The sequence below is a fragment of the Diabrotica virgifera genome, chromosome 6, assembly GCF_917563875.1.
Source record: "Diabrotica virgifera virgifera chromosome 6, PGI_DIABVI_V3a".
Classification (NCBI taxonomy): Eukaryota; Metazoa; Arthropoda; class Insecta; order Coleoptera; family Chrysomelidae; genus Diabrotica; species Diabrotica virgifera.
Genome location: NC_065448.1, coordinates 15,642,994 through 15,659,085, shown reverse-complemented (window position 1 = coordinate 15,659,085; position 16,092 = coordinate 15,642,994). Strand labels below are relative to the sequence as shown.

Genomic DNA, 16,092 nt, shown 5'->3' with positions numbered 1-16,092 from the left:
TAACTTTTTTTTAAATAGTTCATGATTTTCATGGTGATTTGCATGTTGCACCAGTTCGGGATTCACATTATTTATATGGTTGTTTTTATCTCTGATGCATGTATAGTATATTTTACTCCTTAGCACCGCTATTTCTTGAGTATTGCTTCTTATTTTTATGGTATGTTGTAGCAGACCTCTTCCTTTTGCCACTAATTCTAAGGTTTAACCTGATATCCAATATTTGTTCTTTTGGCTGTTACGCGATATGCTCTCTTTTTCCGGAGAACGTATCCAGATTTTTATTCCATTTCTGTTTTTTATGTCTCCTAATATATGTGGTCTTTCCTATTTTATCAGTTTCTTCTAGAATTATTCCGCACTATTTATCCTTAGCTCTTTTGTCTAATGTATTTTTCTAGTTGTGTATTACTGTGTCGTAGATTGTATCTACTTGTCTCTAAATTTGTCGACATAAAATGAGTAAGTACTCATATCAGCCACTTTTCCGTCAGTTAAAACAACATTCGTTTTCTAAAGTCATGCCACTGTACCTTCTCGTTATAACTCTTAAAACAATTTAACACGTTGTAGGTTTTTCCACAGCAACTTTTTATTTGAGTACAATATGACCAGCATATTGAGCATACATTATATGATCCAATGGGCATATTTTTTGATCCAAATTACCTAATATTATCTTATGTCAAAACAGTTACAACACCATGCATCTGGGTTCTTCTATTTTTTACAGCTAGGTTACAAATTAAATCTTTGTAGTTATAAGATCTGACAACAAATCTAGAAATCGAAATTATAAATAGTTTCCCCAAGGAGATGTATGTAATGGTTTTCTGCAAAACAAATTTTATATTTAAACTAGCTTTTTTCCTCTTTGTCGACATAAAAAACCACGCTACTCTCACACATTCCACACCACCAACTACATTTCTGAACTGCTTTTTACATGCTCAGTACATCAAGATTCATAGAAACTTTTTTTGTGTTATAAGTTGTGTAACCCAAGTAATGTAATAGTACAGCTAATTAAAATTAGCCACTTTATAGTTTGACTCAGCTATGTGTAAATGTTGTACCATTCTGTTCGCTTCCCCTTTAATTGTGTTTTGAGGTACATTTTTTCTGCGTTCGATAAATGGTTATTTTCATGAATCAAATTTGTAAATAAATCGTGGAACGTTGTCCAAGTCTCATATTTTCCGTGAAATACAAGTAATTTTACCTGTGGCAGTGTTAGGATGTATCTCCTCTGTGTATTCTCAGGCTGTTCAGTTTCTGGCCGTATTTTCTTCAATGTTTTCTTATTTTTTTTGTAAATATATTATTCCCTCTAATTCTCCATTCTCCAACGAGTCTTGTTCCTCATTTAGGGTTGTTTCCATTATTAATGTATTTATTTCTCCATATGTTCCTTTAACTATGACTGCAGTTCTTCGTCCCCCTATATCTCTTGTGCATTTTCTTGTAGTATTTCCCCAATTTTCTGTTTTCTAATTTACATTTCCTTTATTTTCGGAGATTTTCCTCTCTTTAGAGTTCTTCCATATTCTTCGAGCAACGTTTTACTGTCAATGTACACTTTATAAACCTGTTCGTGATATTTTGATTCTTTATAGTAATAAAGCCTTTTGTAAATCTCAGTTGGTTTCAAAAATTTTAATGAAAAAAAGGTTTAAAATAGATTTCTATTGAACAGAGTCGTCTACAATGCTTTAAAATGTGAAGCTCCAATTCGGTCAGTTCGGAGTATTGGAGGAGAAAACTCGAGTTATAAACTATATCTCCGGTTCTAGTTGATGGATTGTGACGTTTCTTTTTTAATTTGTCGCCGTATATACACAATTAATTGTACAATTTTTTATATTTTGGTTACATAACTAACAGAGAAAAATTTCTAGAATCTTACAGTTTAGCTAAATTTTTAAATCTAATAACTTTGGCATCAATTTCCTATAATTTACACTTACAATTAATAATTGGAAGTAACTTTCTTAATACAGACTGTTTAGTATGAGTTAGGTATAGCTCACTGAAGGAAGCGCGAAAATAGGCAACATTGCATATTATAATGAGTTGCGTTGCTACTGTAGAATGACGAATGACTGATGTCGTATTCGTGCCCCGAACTTACCCAGAGGGAGAACGCATGCGCATTACAAAATTGGACGTTAAATAAGGTTGAATTTTTTCCTTTGAACACCTAATGCGCAGGCGATCTTCCTCTGGGTAAGTTCAGGATACGTTCGAGGCATGCTGAGCGAATAGGACTTGTGAATAAATCGGCGCAAATCAGGTGTGGGAAGCGAGGAACCATTGTTCATGCCCCGGAATCTCATATGGAAAAATTGGGGAATTTCCCCCACCACTTCCACACCGCTCAGCTAAAGAAAGAGAAACGACAGCCTTTCTCGCTCACGAAGACTTTAACCAATCATTTATGTTAAAACACCATAACACCATACCTGAATGTCACAAATAAAATAATCAAACGAGGCTTAACTCGACGATGTCAAAAGTAATGACAGTTAGAGTTAGTAGTGCAAATACAAATAATTTTCTATTAGTTTACAGTTTTTATTGTTTTATTCTTAGTAATTTCAATTTCAGTTGGTTCCTTATCCTTCGTTTATAAAGTGTAGTGTGTAGTTTTGTTTTAGTTGCGAAAGAACTTTGGTATTGTGTTAAAAAAAATAAACATGGTTTATTATTGTTGTGTACAAATCATAGAAAAGTTAGAAAATGCATAGGTAAATAGTAATTAGTTTATAACTGTTTTATCTGAAACAACAAATAAATACACGTACCTATATTTAGAAAAAAAATTGTCTAACTTTTTTATATCCCTTTTCCTTACTAAATTTGACAGCAAAAATAACATATTTTGCAACTTGAGAATTCCGAATAATTTATGAGTATTACTTAGATATTATTTAAATAAAATACTTTAACAAGCTTAGTAAGTTTTGGTATTTTATTTTAATAATATAGGTGAGATTATTTCTTGTAAAATAACAAGATATTTTAATTAGTAACGAAATTGCCCGCAAGAGGCGCTAAACGGATAAAATTAATGCTTGTCCATTTGAATTTCCCGCCAAATGGTGATTAGTTAACACATCGCTCGCAAATGGCGTAAGGAACCAAATTTTTACAGTGAGTTGCCTATCTATCTGGTAATACTATATATTATTTATCTATGCCATTGTTGCCATGTACAGGGTGTACTCAAATATGTATCTAATTTAAAACTAAACAGTTTGTATGTGGAACAGTTTTAAGGTATTGGTTTAAATTGTTTGCTACACCATGTATTCTGAGCGTGTACTATCTACCTTTCCTTTCTTCCCCAGTCCATTACAGTAATTATCCGATAAAAAAAACAAAAAAATTGTTAAAAACTGCAGCCCGAGCCTGACTAATTCTCAAATCGCACTTTTCCCTTACTGCACCGATCAGGTAAAGCAAGTCGAGGAGTACATGGCGTACCGCAAGCTGCCCAGGGAGATGCGCCAGCGCATCACCGAGTACTTCGAGCACCGCTACCAGGGCAAGTTCTTCGACGAGGAGTGCATCCTGGGAGAGCTGTCGGAGAAGCTGCGAGAGGACGTCATCAACTACAACTGCAGATCGCTAGTGGCCTCTGTTCCGTTCTTCGCGAACGCCGACTCGAATTTTGTATCCGATGTTGTTACTAAGTTGAAATATGAAGTCTTCCAACCTGGTAAGTAGACGTTTAAGATTATTTTTATGGCTACAATTGATTAGTTCCGACAGTTAACATTAGGTTTGTTCCAACTTGATGTCTTGTAGCGTTCTTGCATCAGGCGTGAATTGGTACATAAACGATGAATTGCGCATATCCAGTTCTGAATAGTTTTGGAATTGGATACCAGTTGGAACGCTTGTAACGCTCGTCATTGCTAAAATCACTGTCGCCTTCGATATCACTCATTCTATAAAATTAACAAAAGCCGTTATCTTAATCTAAAATTAGTTAAAACTTTGATATTTACAGCAACAATGTTAGAATATATTTATATAAACATAACCTACAAACGGAAATTGTTTGTTTTGCGCATGTCAGAACTATCAGTTCCACAAAAATTCTTGACTTGATTTGACCGTACATGATCGGTTCCGGAATCACCAATTTTCTAGTTGGAACGTATTTTGGATCATTCTGCGCATCCTACAAATCTAGTTGGAACGTATAGGATGCAGTGCGAATGCGTTAAACGGTTACTGCATGGTTTTGTATCGAGTTGGAACAAACCTATTAACATTAAAAAAATACGAAAACGATCATCATTCTTCGTTCTATACTCATTTATCGATCTTGTCCTATTAAACACACATTGTCATATAATATACAGGGTATAACAAGAAGGTGGGTCGTAAATTAAATCACATAAAATAGTTCGATTGAACCGGAATAAGTGAAATTTGCTAATCATTTTAGGCACCATAAGAATCAACAGTGGCACATCAAACTTTCCACTTATGAATGGGATAAATAAACTAAATGGTACCTTTCCTAACTCACAGAATTCAATTTTTTTATTTCTTAAATTTCTCGTGATTAAAAAATAAGATTCAGTGCAATTTTAACCCACCACCCTCTTTCCCCTCCCTCCACCAACAAAAACGTAATTTCTCGTTTTTATTTTTTATTAGGTGTGATGCAATAAATTTTAAAATTCCAAAAAAATCACACGCATTGTTGAGGCTTTTACAAAACATGTCTATTTTTTGTAGACCCGTAGCTTGAGTGTCTACAAAGATAATCTCCAAAAAAATTTTATTTCTTTTGGAAAAAAGCGTAGAACATTATTTTGGGTATTTTATCAAACACTATAAATTCGCCACCTTCAAAAATCCGAAAAACTGCTTTTTAATGAGTTTTGTTGGGGGATTTTATTTATATTAGAGACTTCAAAATAGATTAAATCAAGGTTTTATATCTTATATGTTCCTAAACACTTTCAAACACCGAAAAAACCCCTAAAACAAATTTTGGTATTTTTGAAAGTGACGAACACTTCGGAAAAATCTGAAAAAAAAACTAGAAATTAAGGTGATACAGTAGAGATCAACAGGTAGCAAAAACGCGTTCCAAGATTGCGGCTGCGGCTGTAATTTTGAATACTTGTTCGAGATATTCACACGTATTCGTAATATAATAAAGAATGGCGGTGCAGAGCCCAATTTGAAAAATATATTAATATGTGGAAATTACTCTGTAATTAAATACAATATTAAAAAAACGAGCCTGTACCGCCTTAAGAAGAACAAAAATTTTTTGTGTCATTTTGGAACTACTAAAATTTTTTATTTCATTAGTAGTTCCAAAATGACACAACAAAATCTAGGCATCGGATAAAAAAGTTTATTTGAAAGAAAGTGTATTTTTTTTGTTCTTCTTAATGGCGGTACAGGCTCGTTTTTTTAATATTGTATTTAATTACAGAGTAATTTCCACATATTAATATATTTTTCAAATTGAGCTCTGTACCGCCATTCTTTATTATATTACGAATACCTGTGCCAAATATCTCGAAAAAATATTCAAAATTACAGCCGCAATCTTGGAACGCGTTTTCGCTACCTGTTGATCGCTACTGTTTCCTCTTAAGAGTTTGACATAAATACACAAATAAAATTTAAAAAAAGACCAACCAACAGCCATCTCCAAAAAAAGTTAGACGTACGCATTTTCCAAAAAAAAAATTTTTTTTTTGATATTATGAACCTACACTCAACTAATGGGTTTATGAGAAATACAGTGCTAGTCAAAAGTCCGTACCCCCCTCTTATCTTTTGAACGGTTATACCTATAATAGTGAAATTTGGAGGGATGAAATAAACGGACGTAAGCTTCTTAACTAGTCATGACAGCTGACGTAATAGTGACAGATGACGTTACAGAGCCACTGTGACCGATAATTTTAAATGGGACCTTATGGCAAGTGATACTTTGTTTGAAAGGTATTCAAAATACCTATTCAGTCATACTATTTTTTTTTTGGTTTATGTTGATTTTGGTTTTGGTGAATAAATTAAATACCTAAATATAATATTGTAGTTTCGCATTTAATTAATAAAAATTCAAATGTCCGCCTATGGTTTTTTTATATAATTTTTTTATTTCCCATATAAATAATTAATTATGGTTTTTTTGTCAAAAAAGTTGATGTTTTTCAATTCTCTAGTAGTTTTTACGTCAACGTCAACCTTTTTGACAAGTAATCATAGGTGGGATTTTGAATTTTAATTAATTAAGTTCGAAACTACAATTTTGTATTTATTCATCAAAATTAGCTTTAACTCAAACAAAATTAGTATGACTGAATAGGTATTTTCAATACCTTTCAAACGAGGTATCACTTGCCATAAGGTCCCATTTAAAATTATCTGTCACAGTGACGCTGTAAAGTCAACTGTCACTATTACGTCACCTGTCATGACTTGTTAAGAAGTTTATGTCCGTTTATTTCCTTCCTCCGAATTTCACTATTATTCGCGGTGTGCAAGTACTTGGAAAGGGAAACGAGAAACGACCGTGCGCGAGTCGCGGAGAAATATTGCAACCATCTTAAATAATTCATATTGTCAATTGAAATTGTCAAATTGACGTATATTTCATACCTTCTGTCATTGACTCAGAAAAATTATATATTGCTCCACAATATTGATATGATATGCAATTATTATATAAAGGTAAATTTAATTAATTGTATTTTGCTTGCAGTACTGCATTTTAATAACTGATTTTATTTACTACATACAATTGTTTACGTTTGCTAAACATAACCTGCATCTTATTTTTTCTTCTTATTATTTTTTTGGACTATGGTCTTGACAATTATCCAGCAACCAGGACTAATATAATTGGCCAATATAATTAAAAGTGCGAATTAAAGTACAGAGCGTAGAAATAGAGGTCGCTTTGCCGAACTTGCACGGTCCCAATATGTATAACCGTACAAAAGATACGAGGGGGGGTACGGACTTTTGACTAGCACTGTATACGTGTTTTGTAAAAGTCTTAACAATGCGTGTGAACTTTTTAAAATCTTCAAATTGATTGCATCTGACCTAAAAAAAATGAAAACGAAAAATGGCGTTTGTGTTGGTGGGGTAAAGGGAAGGTTTGGTGGGTTAAAATTGCGGTGAGTCTTATTTTTTAAGCACATATAAGTTAACAAAATGAAAAAAATTAAATTCTGGGAGTTATGTAGGGTACCCTTAATTTATTTAATCCTGTCAGACCATAACTGAAAAATTTGATGCGCCACTGTCGACGCGTGTGCCACTAAAAAGTGACGTCAGAGTGCTCATATGTCTTCTTTTAGGTTCTACCAAAGAACGATTTAAGTTATACACCATTTATAGCCTCTTGTAGTGCCTAAAATGATTAGCAAATTTCACCTATACCGGCTCTTAGTCTATACAGGGTGTTCCATTGGGAAAGTAACATACGTTGTAGGACACTTAAGGGTTTCAAAAATACCATACTTAATGGGACTTACTCCATTAATAACCAAGACACTTGGTGTTTTATCTATTTTGCCATTTTCTTATTTGGTTCATAACTTCTTAACCACACTGTATATTCCTTTTATATTTGGCACACAAATATTCTTTAAGGTGTATAATAAATTAATTTATTTACAATTGTAAAAAATCCAGGTCCGGATTAAAAAATATTGGAAAAATTTTCCGACCCAAAAACAACACCCTGTACATTAATTTTTTTAAAATGGATTATGCATTTGAAAAAAGGATGAAAAACTAAATTTAGTGGTATACTTTGAATTTTTGGCAAAATGATTTTTTGGGTAAAATTTTGAATTTGAATTCTGAAATTATGTAAATCGCGAGAGTTCTAAGTAGAAAAAAATTGAAATACAACTTAGAAATTGTTAACCACACTGTATATTTATTTTATATTCACCACGGGAATATTCTCTAATGTGTCCAATCAATTAATTTATTTACAATTATAAAAAATCTAGGTCCGGATTAAATTGGAAAAATGTTGCTACCCAAAAAAACACCCTGTACATTAAATTAAAAAAAAAATGGATTTTGCATTTGAAAAGAGGATGAAAAACTAAATTTAGTGGTATACTTTCAATTTTCGGCAAAATGTTTTTCTGGTAAAATTTCAAATTTGAATTCTGAAATTATGTAAATTGCGAGAGCTCTAAGTAGAAAAAAATTAAAACGCGCTTAATTAACACCATTATTTAATCTAAACTGGCAAAATGTTAACATTTCATTGTTTTTTTATTATGTGTGACAAATAGTTTATAGCGAATATTTATCTTTAAATAATGAATAAATAATAAAGAGTCAATAAAACATAGTATGCACATCACTTTAATCAACAAAGTATCTAAAGATTAAAACAAAACAGCAAAAATTGGCAGGATAATAACTAGGCAAAACTAAAGTACTTATTACCACCATTAAATATTATTGTTATGTGTCGAAATGTTAATATTTTACCAATTTAGATGAAATAATGGTATTAATTAATATTAAGTCATATTTTAATTTTTTTTACTTCGAGCTTCGCAATTCACATAATTTCACAATTCAAGTTCAAAATTTTACCATAAAAATCATTTTGCCGAAAATTCAAAGTATACCACTAAATTTAGTTTTTCATCTCCTTTTTAAATGCAAAATTCATTTTAAAAAAATATAATATACAGGGTGTTTTTTAAGTCGAAACATTTTTCCAATATTTTTTAATCCGGCCCTGGATTTTTTATAATTGTAAATAAATTAATTGATTGGACACCTTAAAGAATATTCGCGTGTTAAATATAAATAAATATACAGTGTTTTTAACAAGTTGAACATTTTTTTTTCTACTTCAAGCTCTTGCAATTCACATAATTTCAGAATTCAAATTCAAAGAACCTTCTTCTTCTTTATGTGCCGTCTTCTACCGAAGGTTGGCGACCATCAAACGATAGGTTTCTCTGTTTTGTGCCGCATGTATTATGTTCGCAGCTTCTGGTATTTGAAACCATTCTCTCAAGTTTCTCAGCCAGGATTTCTTCTTCCTGCCCAAACCTCTTCTACCTTCAATCTTGCCTTCGACGATAAGCTGTAGCAGACTGTACTTATTATTACGGAACACATGGCCCAGGTATGACGCTTTCCTCCTTTTAACAGTTGTTAACAATTCCAACTCTTTACCCATTCGTCTCAATACCTCTGTGTTGGTCACTCTGTCTGTCCAAGGAATTCTCAGTATGCGTCGATACAGCCACATTTCTAGAGCCGCTAACTTCTTTATAGTTGCTGCTGTTAACGTCCACCCTTCTACTCCGTAAAGTAGCGTAGAGAGTACATAGCATTTTGTGGCGCGCCATCGGAGGTTAACGCTTAGGTTGCGGTTGCTTAAGAGCTTTCTCATTTTTATGAATTTGGATCTTGCTATTTCAATTCGGATCCTAATCTCTACGTCTGGGTCCCACTTATCATTTACTGTATATCCCAGATATTTAAATCGGTGTACTCTTTCAATACGTTCGGCTTCAATATTCAGGTCGATATGTTGAATGTTCTTTTTACTGATCACCATAAATTTAGTTTTCTTTCTATTGATCTTCAGTCCAAATTGGTTGCCAGTTGTATTTACTCTATTTAGCATCATCTGTAAATCTTCGATGTTATCGGCTAGTATAACAGTATCATCTGCATATCGAAAATTACTTATTGGTACGCCATTAATCTTGATGCCCTCATTGTACTCTTCTAGTGCCTCTAGAAATATGTGTTCCGTGTACACGTTGAAAAGCAGTGGCGAAAGAATACAGCCCTGTCTAACCCCTCTAGAAATGGTTATGTTTTCACTCACCATATGTCCATTCTTTCAATGGTAAAGAACCATTCAATGGTAAATCCAATTTACCAGAAAAATCATTTTGCCGAAAATTCAAAGTGTACCATTAAATTTAGTTTTTCATCTTCATTTCAAATGCAAAATCCATTTGAAAAAAATTTAATGTACAGGGTGTTGTTTTTGGGTCGGAATATTTTTCCAATATTTTTTAATTCGGACCTGGATTTTTTAAAATTGTAAATAAATTAATTTATTGCACACCTTAAAGACTATTTGCGTGCCAAATATAAAATGAATATATAGAGTGGTTACAAAGTTATGAACCAAATAAAAAAAATGGCAAAATAGATAAAACACCCAGTATCTTTGTTATTAATGAAGTAAGACCCATGAAGTATTGTATTTTTAAGATCGCCTAAGTGTCCTCGTTTTACAGTTAATGTATGTTACTTTCCTAATGAAACACCCTGTATTCTATATTATCTTTTGAAAAGAATGACAAGATACTTTTCTTGTTTAGAATAACTCAGTAAACCTAAAAAAAATATTTTCCGTAAAGAAGGTGATGTTTTGAATTTGTTTAAAAGAAATTGTTTAAACAATTTCTGCCCAAAAATTTCGCCCGGTACCCTTCAGATTTGTTTAAAGGGGACATGTTTGAATAGGAATCCGCAAAGAATCCGAATCGGAAATTTTTTCATAAGAGAGCGGCCTTACAAGATGAATAAATTTTAAATTAAGAGGCATCCACCGACCAATCACAGCAAACGTAGGCAGCCGGTTTCTCGGTTTTACCGTTTTGCTCAGGTCACACTCTCACAGTTTAATAGTCCAGGCTCTATGCTCGCCCCCGTTAGGTCAATTCAGATTCGTTTTTTATGTACAAACTTACTAGATCAGGGCGGATCTGTGAAAAAACGTCTATTTTTGGATGTGCGAGATGGCATTCGGATTTTTGCATATAAAGTTAGGTGACAACTTCAATAATAATAATTTACTTATGCTCCTTCTCAAATATGCCCGGAACATTATTAAAAAAATTAAAATATTTAAAAATTTCGAAAAATATCGATTTTTTCTACTTTCTTGGCTTATAGCTTTAAAACGATTAATTTTGGAACAAAGTCGTACAGAAATAAAATAAAGATAACTGAATTTTGTATGATAAACGACTGGTTAAAAACGTCTTAAATTATTACCCTTGCAAAATAGCAATAAATATAAAATAAGGGGGCAAAATAAGCCTGTTTTTATTCAATGTTTTTCAACCACTTTGGTTGCACTTAGAACTTTCGTAATTCGCTTAGAATATTCTTATAACATACTTAAATCGCTCACCAAATTTCATTAAAATCGACCTGATAGATTTTGCAGAATAATTTTGCAATCTAATTTTTTTTTAAAGTTCAAATTTTTTAAAAACTTCCTGAAGAAAAAGTAGACCATTTAGAAACTTGCTAATTTTTTTATATATAATGGCGTTCTCTATCTATCTAATACACTTTACAGAATTAAAATTGGATTATTTAAGCAACCTTAACACTATTTTAGTTATAAGCAATTTTTTGGCTTATAAACAAATACAGTGAGGACGTTTAAGTTGGCATAAATTCATTTTCTCAAGAATAGGCGTCTCTGGAGATAAATCCCGAAACATACATAACAGGTCGATTTTTATTTTTAAATTCTAATTTTTTGGTATACAGTGCGTCCATAAAGTAATGCATAAATTCGTGATTTCGTAAACCGGCTACTTTAAAGAAAATTCCCGAAACAGGTCGATTTTTATTTTTAAATTGCGATTTTTTGGCATATATATATCATACTAGTGACGTCATCCTTCTGGGCGTGATGACGTTATCGATGATTTTTTTTAATGAGAATAGGAGTCATGTGATAGCTCATTTGAAAGGGTATTCAATTCTCTATCCAATAATATAAACATTAACATAATTATTTATACAGGGTGTTCAAAAAACATTTTTGAAGTTATACTTCTTTACCGGCGATAGAGGGTGATTTTTTTATATGTTAAAACCTATCAGCCCGGCGCATGCGCATTATAACTTTGTGCTGATTGGATGTTCAAATGACATGTCAAAAATTATCCGATATGGCAGCTGTGGTTTGGAGGTAAAGGTAAAGGTAAACAAATGTATAATATATTAGTTTTATTGTTGTGAGGACAGAAACAAAAAAGTTTATAATATTGTAGTGACTTTTAAATAGTTTTTAAAAGCAACAGGTACGTAATAATTGTTAATGTATCATGGGTATAAACCTACCTATTTGATCTGCCAAAATACATAGTATGTAATACTTTTATTTATATAATTTGATTACCATCAAAATTTCTATCAATATTCACCTAATATATTGTTTTTTTACTCTATGTTTTGTTGTATTTTTTCAATTCTAAATCATTTCAATTCAAAATTAAAATAATTTGATCAATTTTCAAAATATCAAAATATCACAAGTTTAATCCGTTTAGTTAGTCGATCTTCGTAAATAATGACACATAGTGTCCGTGGCTAAGCGGAGGAGGCGAAGGAATTCCAATACCAACCGCTCTTATCAGCGCTGGTTCGAGTCCCAATAGAAACTTTCTTTTTTGTTTTTTTAATACATTTTATGATTGTAAGTATATTTATTATATAATTGTATTTTCAGAAAATACGTATTTAGTTAAAAAAAATTTCGACAATTAATGTTCAGACATCATTTGTGGCTTGTTTAATGTGTTTGTGTGTGTTTTATTCTTTTATTATTTTAATTTTTGGCACTGTTCTAATAAAAATGTTTGAGAAGTAGTAAGTATAAATTAGTTTAATATTTAAACAAAATATAAATAAAAAGTATATTAATTTCGTTTAAATCATATAATAGAAGTATAACTTCTTACGTGCGTACAAAGTACACACACATTCTTTTTTTTTAATTAAAATAAGTGAGACAAAAAGAAGAATATAATGTAATTATTTAATTCAAAATACATTTTACTACTGTCAGTAAACAGAAAAAAAAATATTTGACAAATAAACATTGATTTTCGCTTAAACGAAAGGTTCAAACTGCCAAGCAACAGGTGGGTGGCAGCTTTAACATTGAATTTAAGCAAAAAACAATATTTATTTCTCAAATAAACATTTTTTTCCTGTTTTCTGACAACAGTAAAACGAATTTTGAATTAAATAAATTACATACATTCTTTTTTTTGTCTCAATTATTTTAATTTAAAAAATGTTTTTTAACACCTTGTATAAATAATTAGGTTAATGTTTATATTAGTGAATAGAGAATTAAATACCCTGTCAAATGAGCTATCACATGACCCATATTCTCATTTAAAAAATCATCGATTACGTCATCACGCCCAGATGGATGACGTCACTAGTATGATATATATGTCAAAAAATCTGAATCTAAAAATAAAAATCGACCTGTTTCGGGATTTTTCATTAATGTCGCTGGTTTACGAAATAATGAATTTATGCGTTACTTTATGGATGCACTGTATATATCATAGTAGTGACGTCATCCATCGGGGCGTGATGACGTAATCGATGATGGAAATGGAAATGGAAAGGCTATTCAATTTTGTATTCAGTAATATAAACATTAACATAATTATTTATACAGAGATTGAATTAAAAAAAAATTTTTGAATTAAATTAATTCCAATATTTAGATTACGTCATCACACCCAGATGGATGACATCACTAGTATGATATTTATGCGAAAAAATTATAATTTAAAAATAAAAATGGATCTGTTTAGGGATTTATCTCCAGAGTCGCCCATTCTCAAGAAAATGAATTTATTCCAACTCAAACGTCCTCACTGTATTTGTTTATAAGCCAAAACATTGTTCATAACTTTAAAACAGTGCTGAGGCCGCTTAAATAATCCAATTTTAATTCTGTAAAGTGTATTAAAAAGGTAGAGAACCTCTTTATATGTAAAAAAATTAGAAAACTTCTAAATGGTCTACTTTCTGTTCTGAAAGTTTTTAAAAAATTTAAACTTTTTTAAAAAAATTTAGATTGCAAAATTATTATGCAAAATCTATCAGGTCAATTTTAATAAAATATGGTGAGCGATTTAAGTATGTTGTAAAAATTTTCTAAGCGAATTACGAAAGTTCTAAGTGCAACCAAAGTGGTTGAAAAACATTGAATAAAAGTAGGCTTATTTTGCCCCCTAATTTTGTATTTATTGCTATTTTGCAGAAAGGGTAATAATTTAAGACATTTTTAGCCAGTCGTATATTATACAAAATTCAATTATCTTTATTTTCTTTCCCTACGACTTTGTTCCAAAATGAATCGTTTTAAAGTTATAAGCAATGAAAGTAGAAAAAAATGGATATTTTTCGAAATTTTTAAATATTTAAATTTTTTTATTAATGTTCGGGCATATTTCAGAAGGAGCATAAATCAATTATAATTATTGAAGTTGTCACCTAACTTTATCTGCAAAAATCCGAATGCCACCTCTTACATCCACCTCAAAACAGATCCGCACTGATCTATACTTAAAAAGAGGTCCTTATAACAAATCCATAGGGTACCAGGAGGTAACGTGGTCGGAAAATTGTTTAAACAATTTTTTTAAACAAATTAAAACAATCAATTCTTTCAATTCGGATTTTTTTTAGATTCTTTGGGTCATTCTGAGCAAAAAAAGTCTTTTGTGATTTTTCTCTAAAATTGATTGTTGTCGAGTTATATGCGATTTAAAATTTTAAATACGCAAAAATGGCCATTTTGAATGCTTAATAACTCGGTTAAAAATTATAGTAGGGGAGAGAAGTATGCTAAATTAACAGTTACTCGAGTGTTATGAGGAACTATTGGGTTGTGAAGATTAGGTCCTAAAATCAAAAAAAGTTAAGTAAACTTTTCCATTTAAGTGGAGACTTTCCATTTTTTAATTTAATTTTCCATTTTACCATTCACCAATCGTTTTTTTCCGATTATAGCGCCATCTATTGGAAAAAAAGTCTCCAATAAATGTTTCTTATTTTTACGCAAGGAATCCAAATCTGCAATAAAAAAATCCGAGCTCATATTTAAGATTTTAACGTAACCCTCACCCCAAGTCCGTGTGGGGTCGTGTTTGATGTCATTCGATAAATTTTTCAAAAATATTAAATACGTGTATTTTGCAGTTTTTCGGTCTAATGTCCATTTCGCGAAATATCGCGGTGTTCTTATCTAAAGTTTTAAATTTACCCCCCGCCCCTACCCATGGGGGTCGTGTTTAGTATCAAACCGTCAGATTTTTGAAATGTACACCGTTATGCATGTTATATGTTAACTTACCTTATCTTAATATGACGATTTCGAATTTTTTTAAGGATAGTAATTTTTTTTTAACTTTTAAACGTAATAGAAATGTATAGACACAATTCACTAAGGATCATGAATGGGTATTTCAAACATAAGGCAATACATACATATTATACATGGACTCAGCCTACAAGAAACTTGAGATCAGTAATTGATTACCTAATAATGAAACAAAAATCTAAAATAAAAGTGCATGACGTAAGAGTGTTTCGAGGAGCCGAATGTGGAAGTGACCACTACTTAGTAAAAGCCAAAATGATACTACATACATACCTCTAAGCGGAAATTGTAAACACCAACAAAATCAAAACATAAACGAAAATCACTCAGTAGAAGTTGAACAACTGCAGTACAATCTGCAAGTTTAGACAACGATAGTACTAGAGAATTGTATAAACAAAGATTAGAGCAACAACTACCACAAGAATTTAAACATAAAACAACAGAAGAGCTACATAGAATAATAAAAAAATGAATACATCAAGCCGCCAAAGAAGCCTTAGGTATAAGAGAAAATAAACCCAGAAAGACAAATAATTGGTGGAATGATGAACTACGGGAAATGAAAGAACAAAAGCAAAAATTATATCACAGATGGCTGAGAACAAAAGATCAAGAACATAAAAGAGAATATTGAGAAATGGTAAATAAATTTAAATCAACGATAATAGAGTCAAAAAATCAAAGCTGGGAAAGAAAATGTCAGGAATTAGATACGTACATCGGCGGCCGCAAATCAAGAGAATCCTGGAGGTTTATAAAAAACATCAGATCCAACAAAACAGAACAAATAGCCATACACTCCATAGAACCTGAAAAATGGGAAAAACACTATAAAACACTGTTAGTAGAAGAAAGACCGGAATACAAAAACA

At 31.4% G+C, this 16,092-nt stretch overlaps 1 protein-coding gene across 2 annotated transcripts in view; it reads left to right on the top strand.

Moving 5' to 3' along the window:
• Positions 1-16,092, top strand: part of LOC114325370 (potassium/sodium hyperpolarization-activated cyclic nucleotide-gated channel 2) — a 571,529-nt gene that overhangs the window by 457,088 nt on the left and 98,349 nt on the right. For both annotated transcript variants that reach the window (XM_050653526.1, XM_050653525.1), the window contains one exon: positions 3,457-3,721. In XM_050653526.1, coding sequence (XP_050509483.1) covers positions 3,457-3,721 — 265 coding nt within the window. The remainder of the gene's footprint in view (positions 1-3,456; positions 3,722-16,092) is intronic.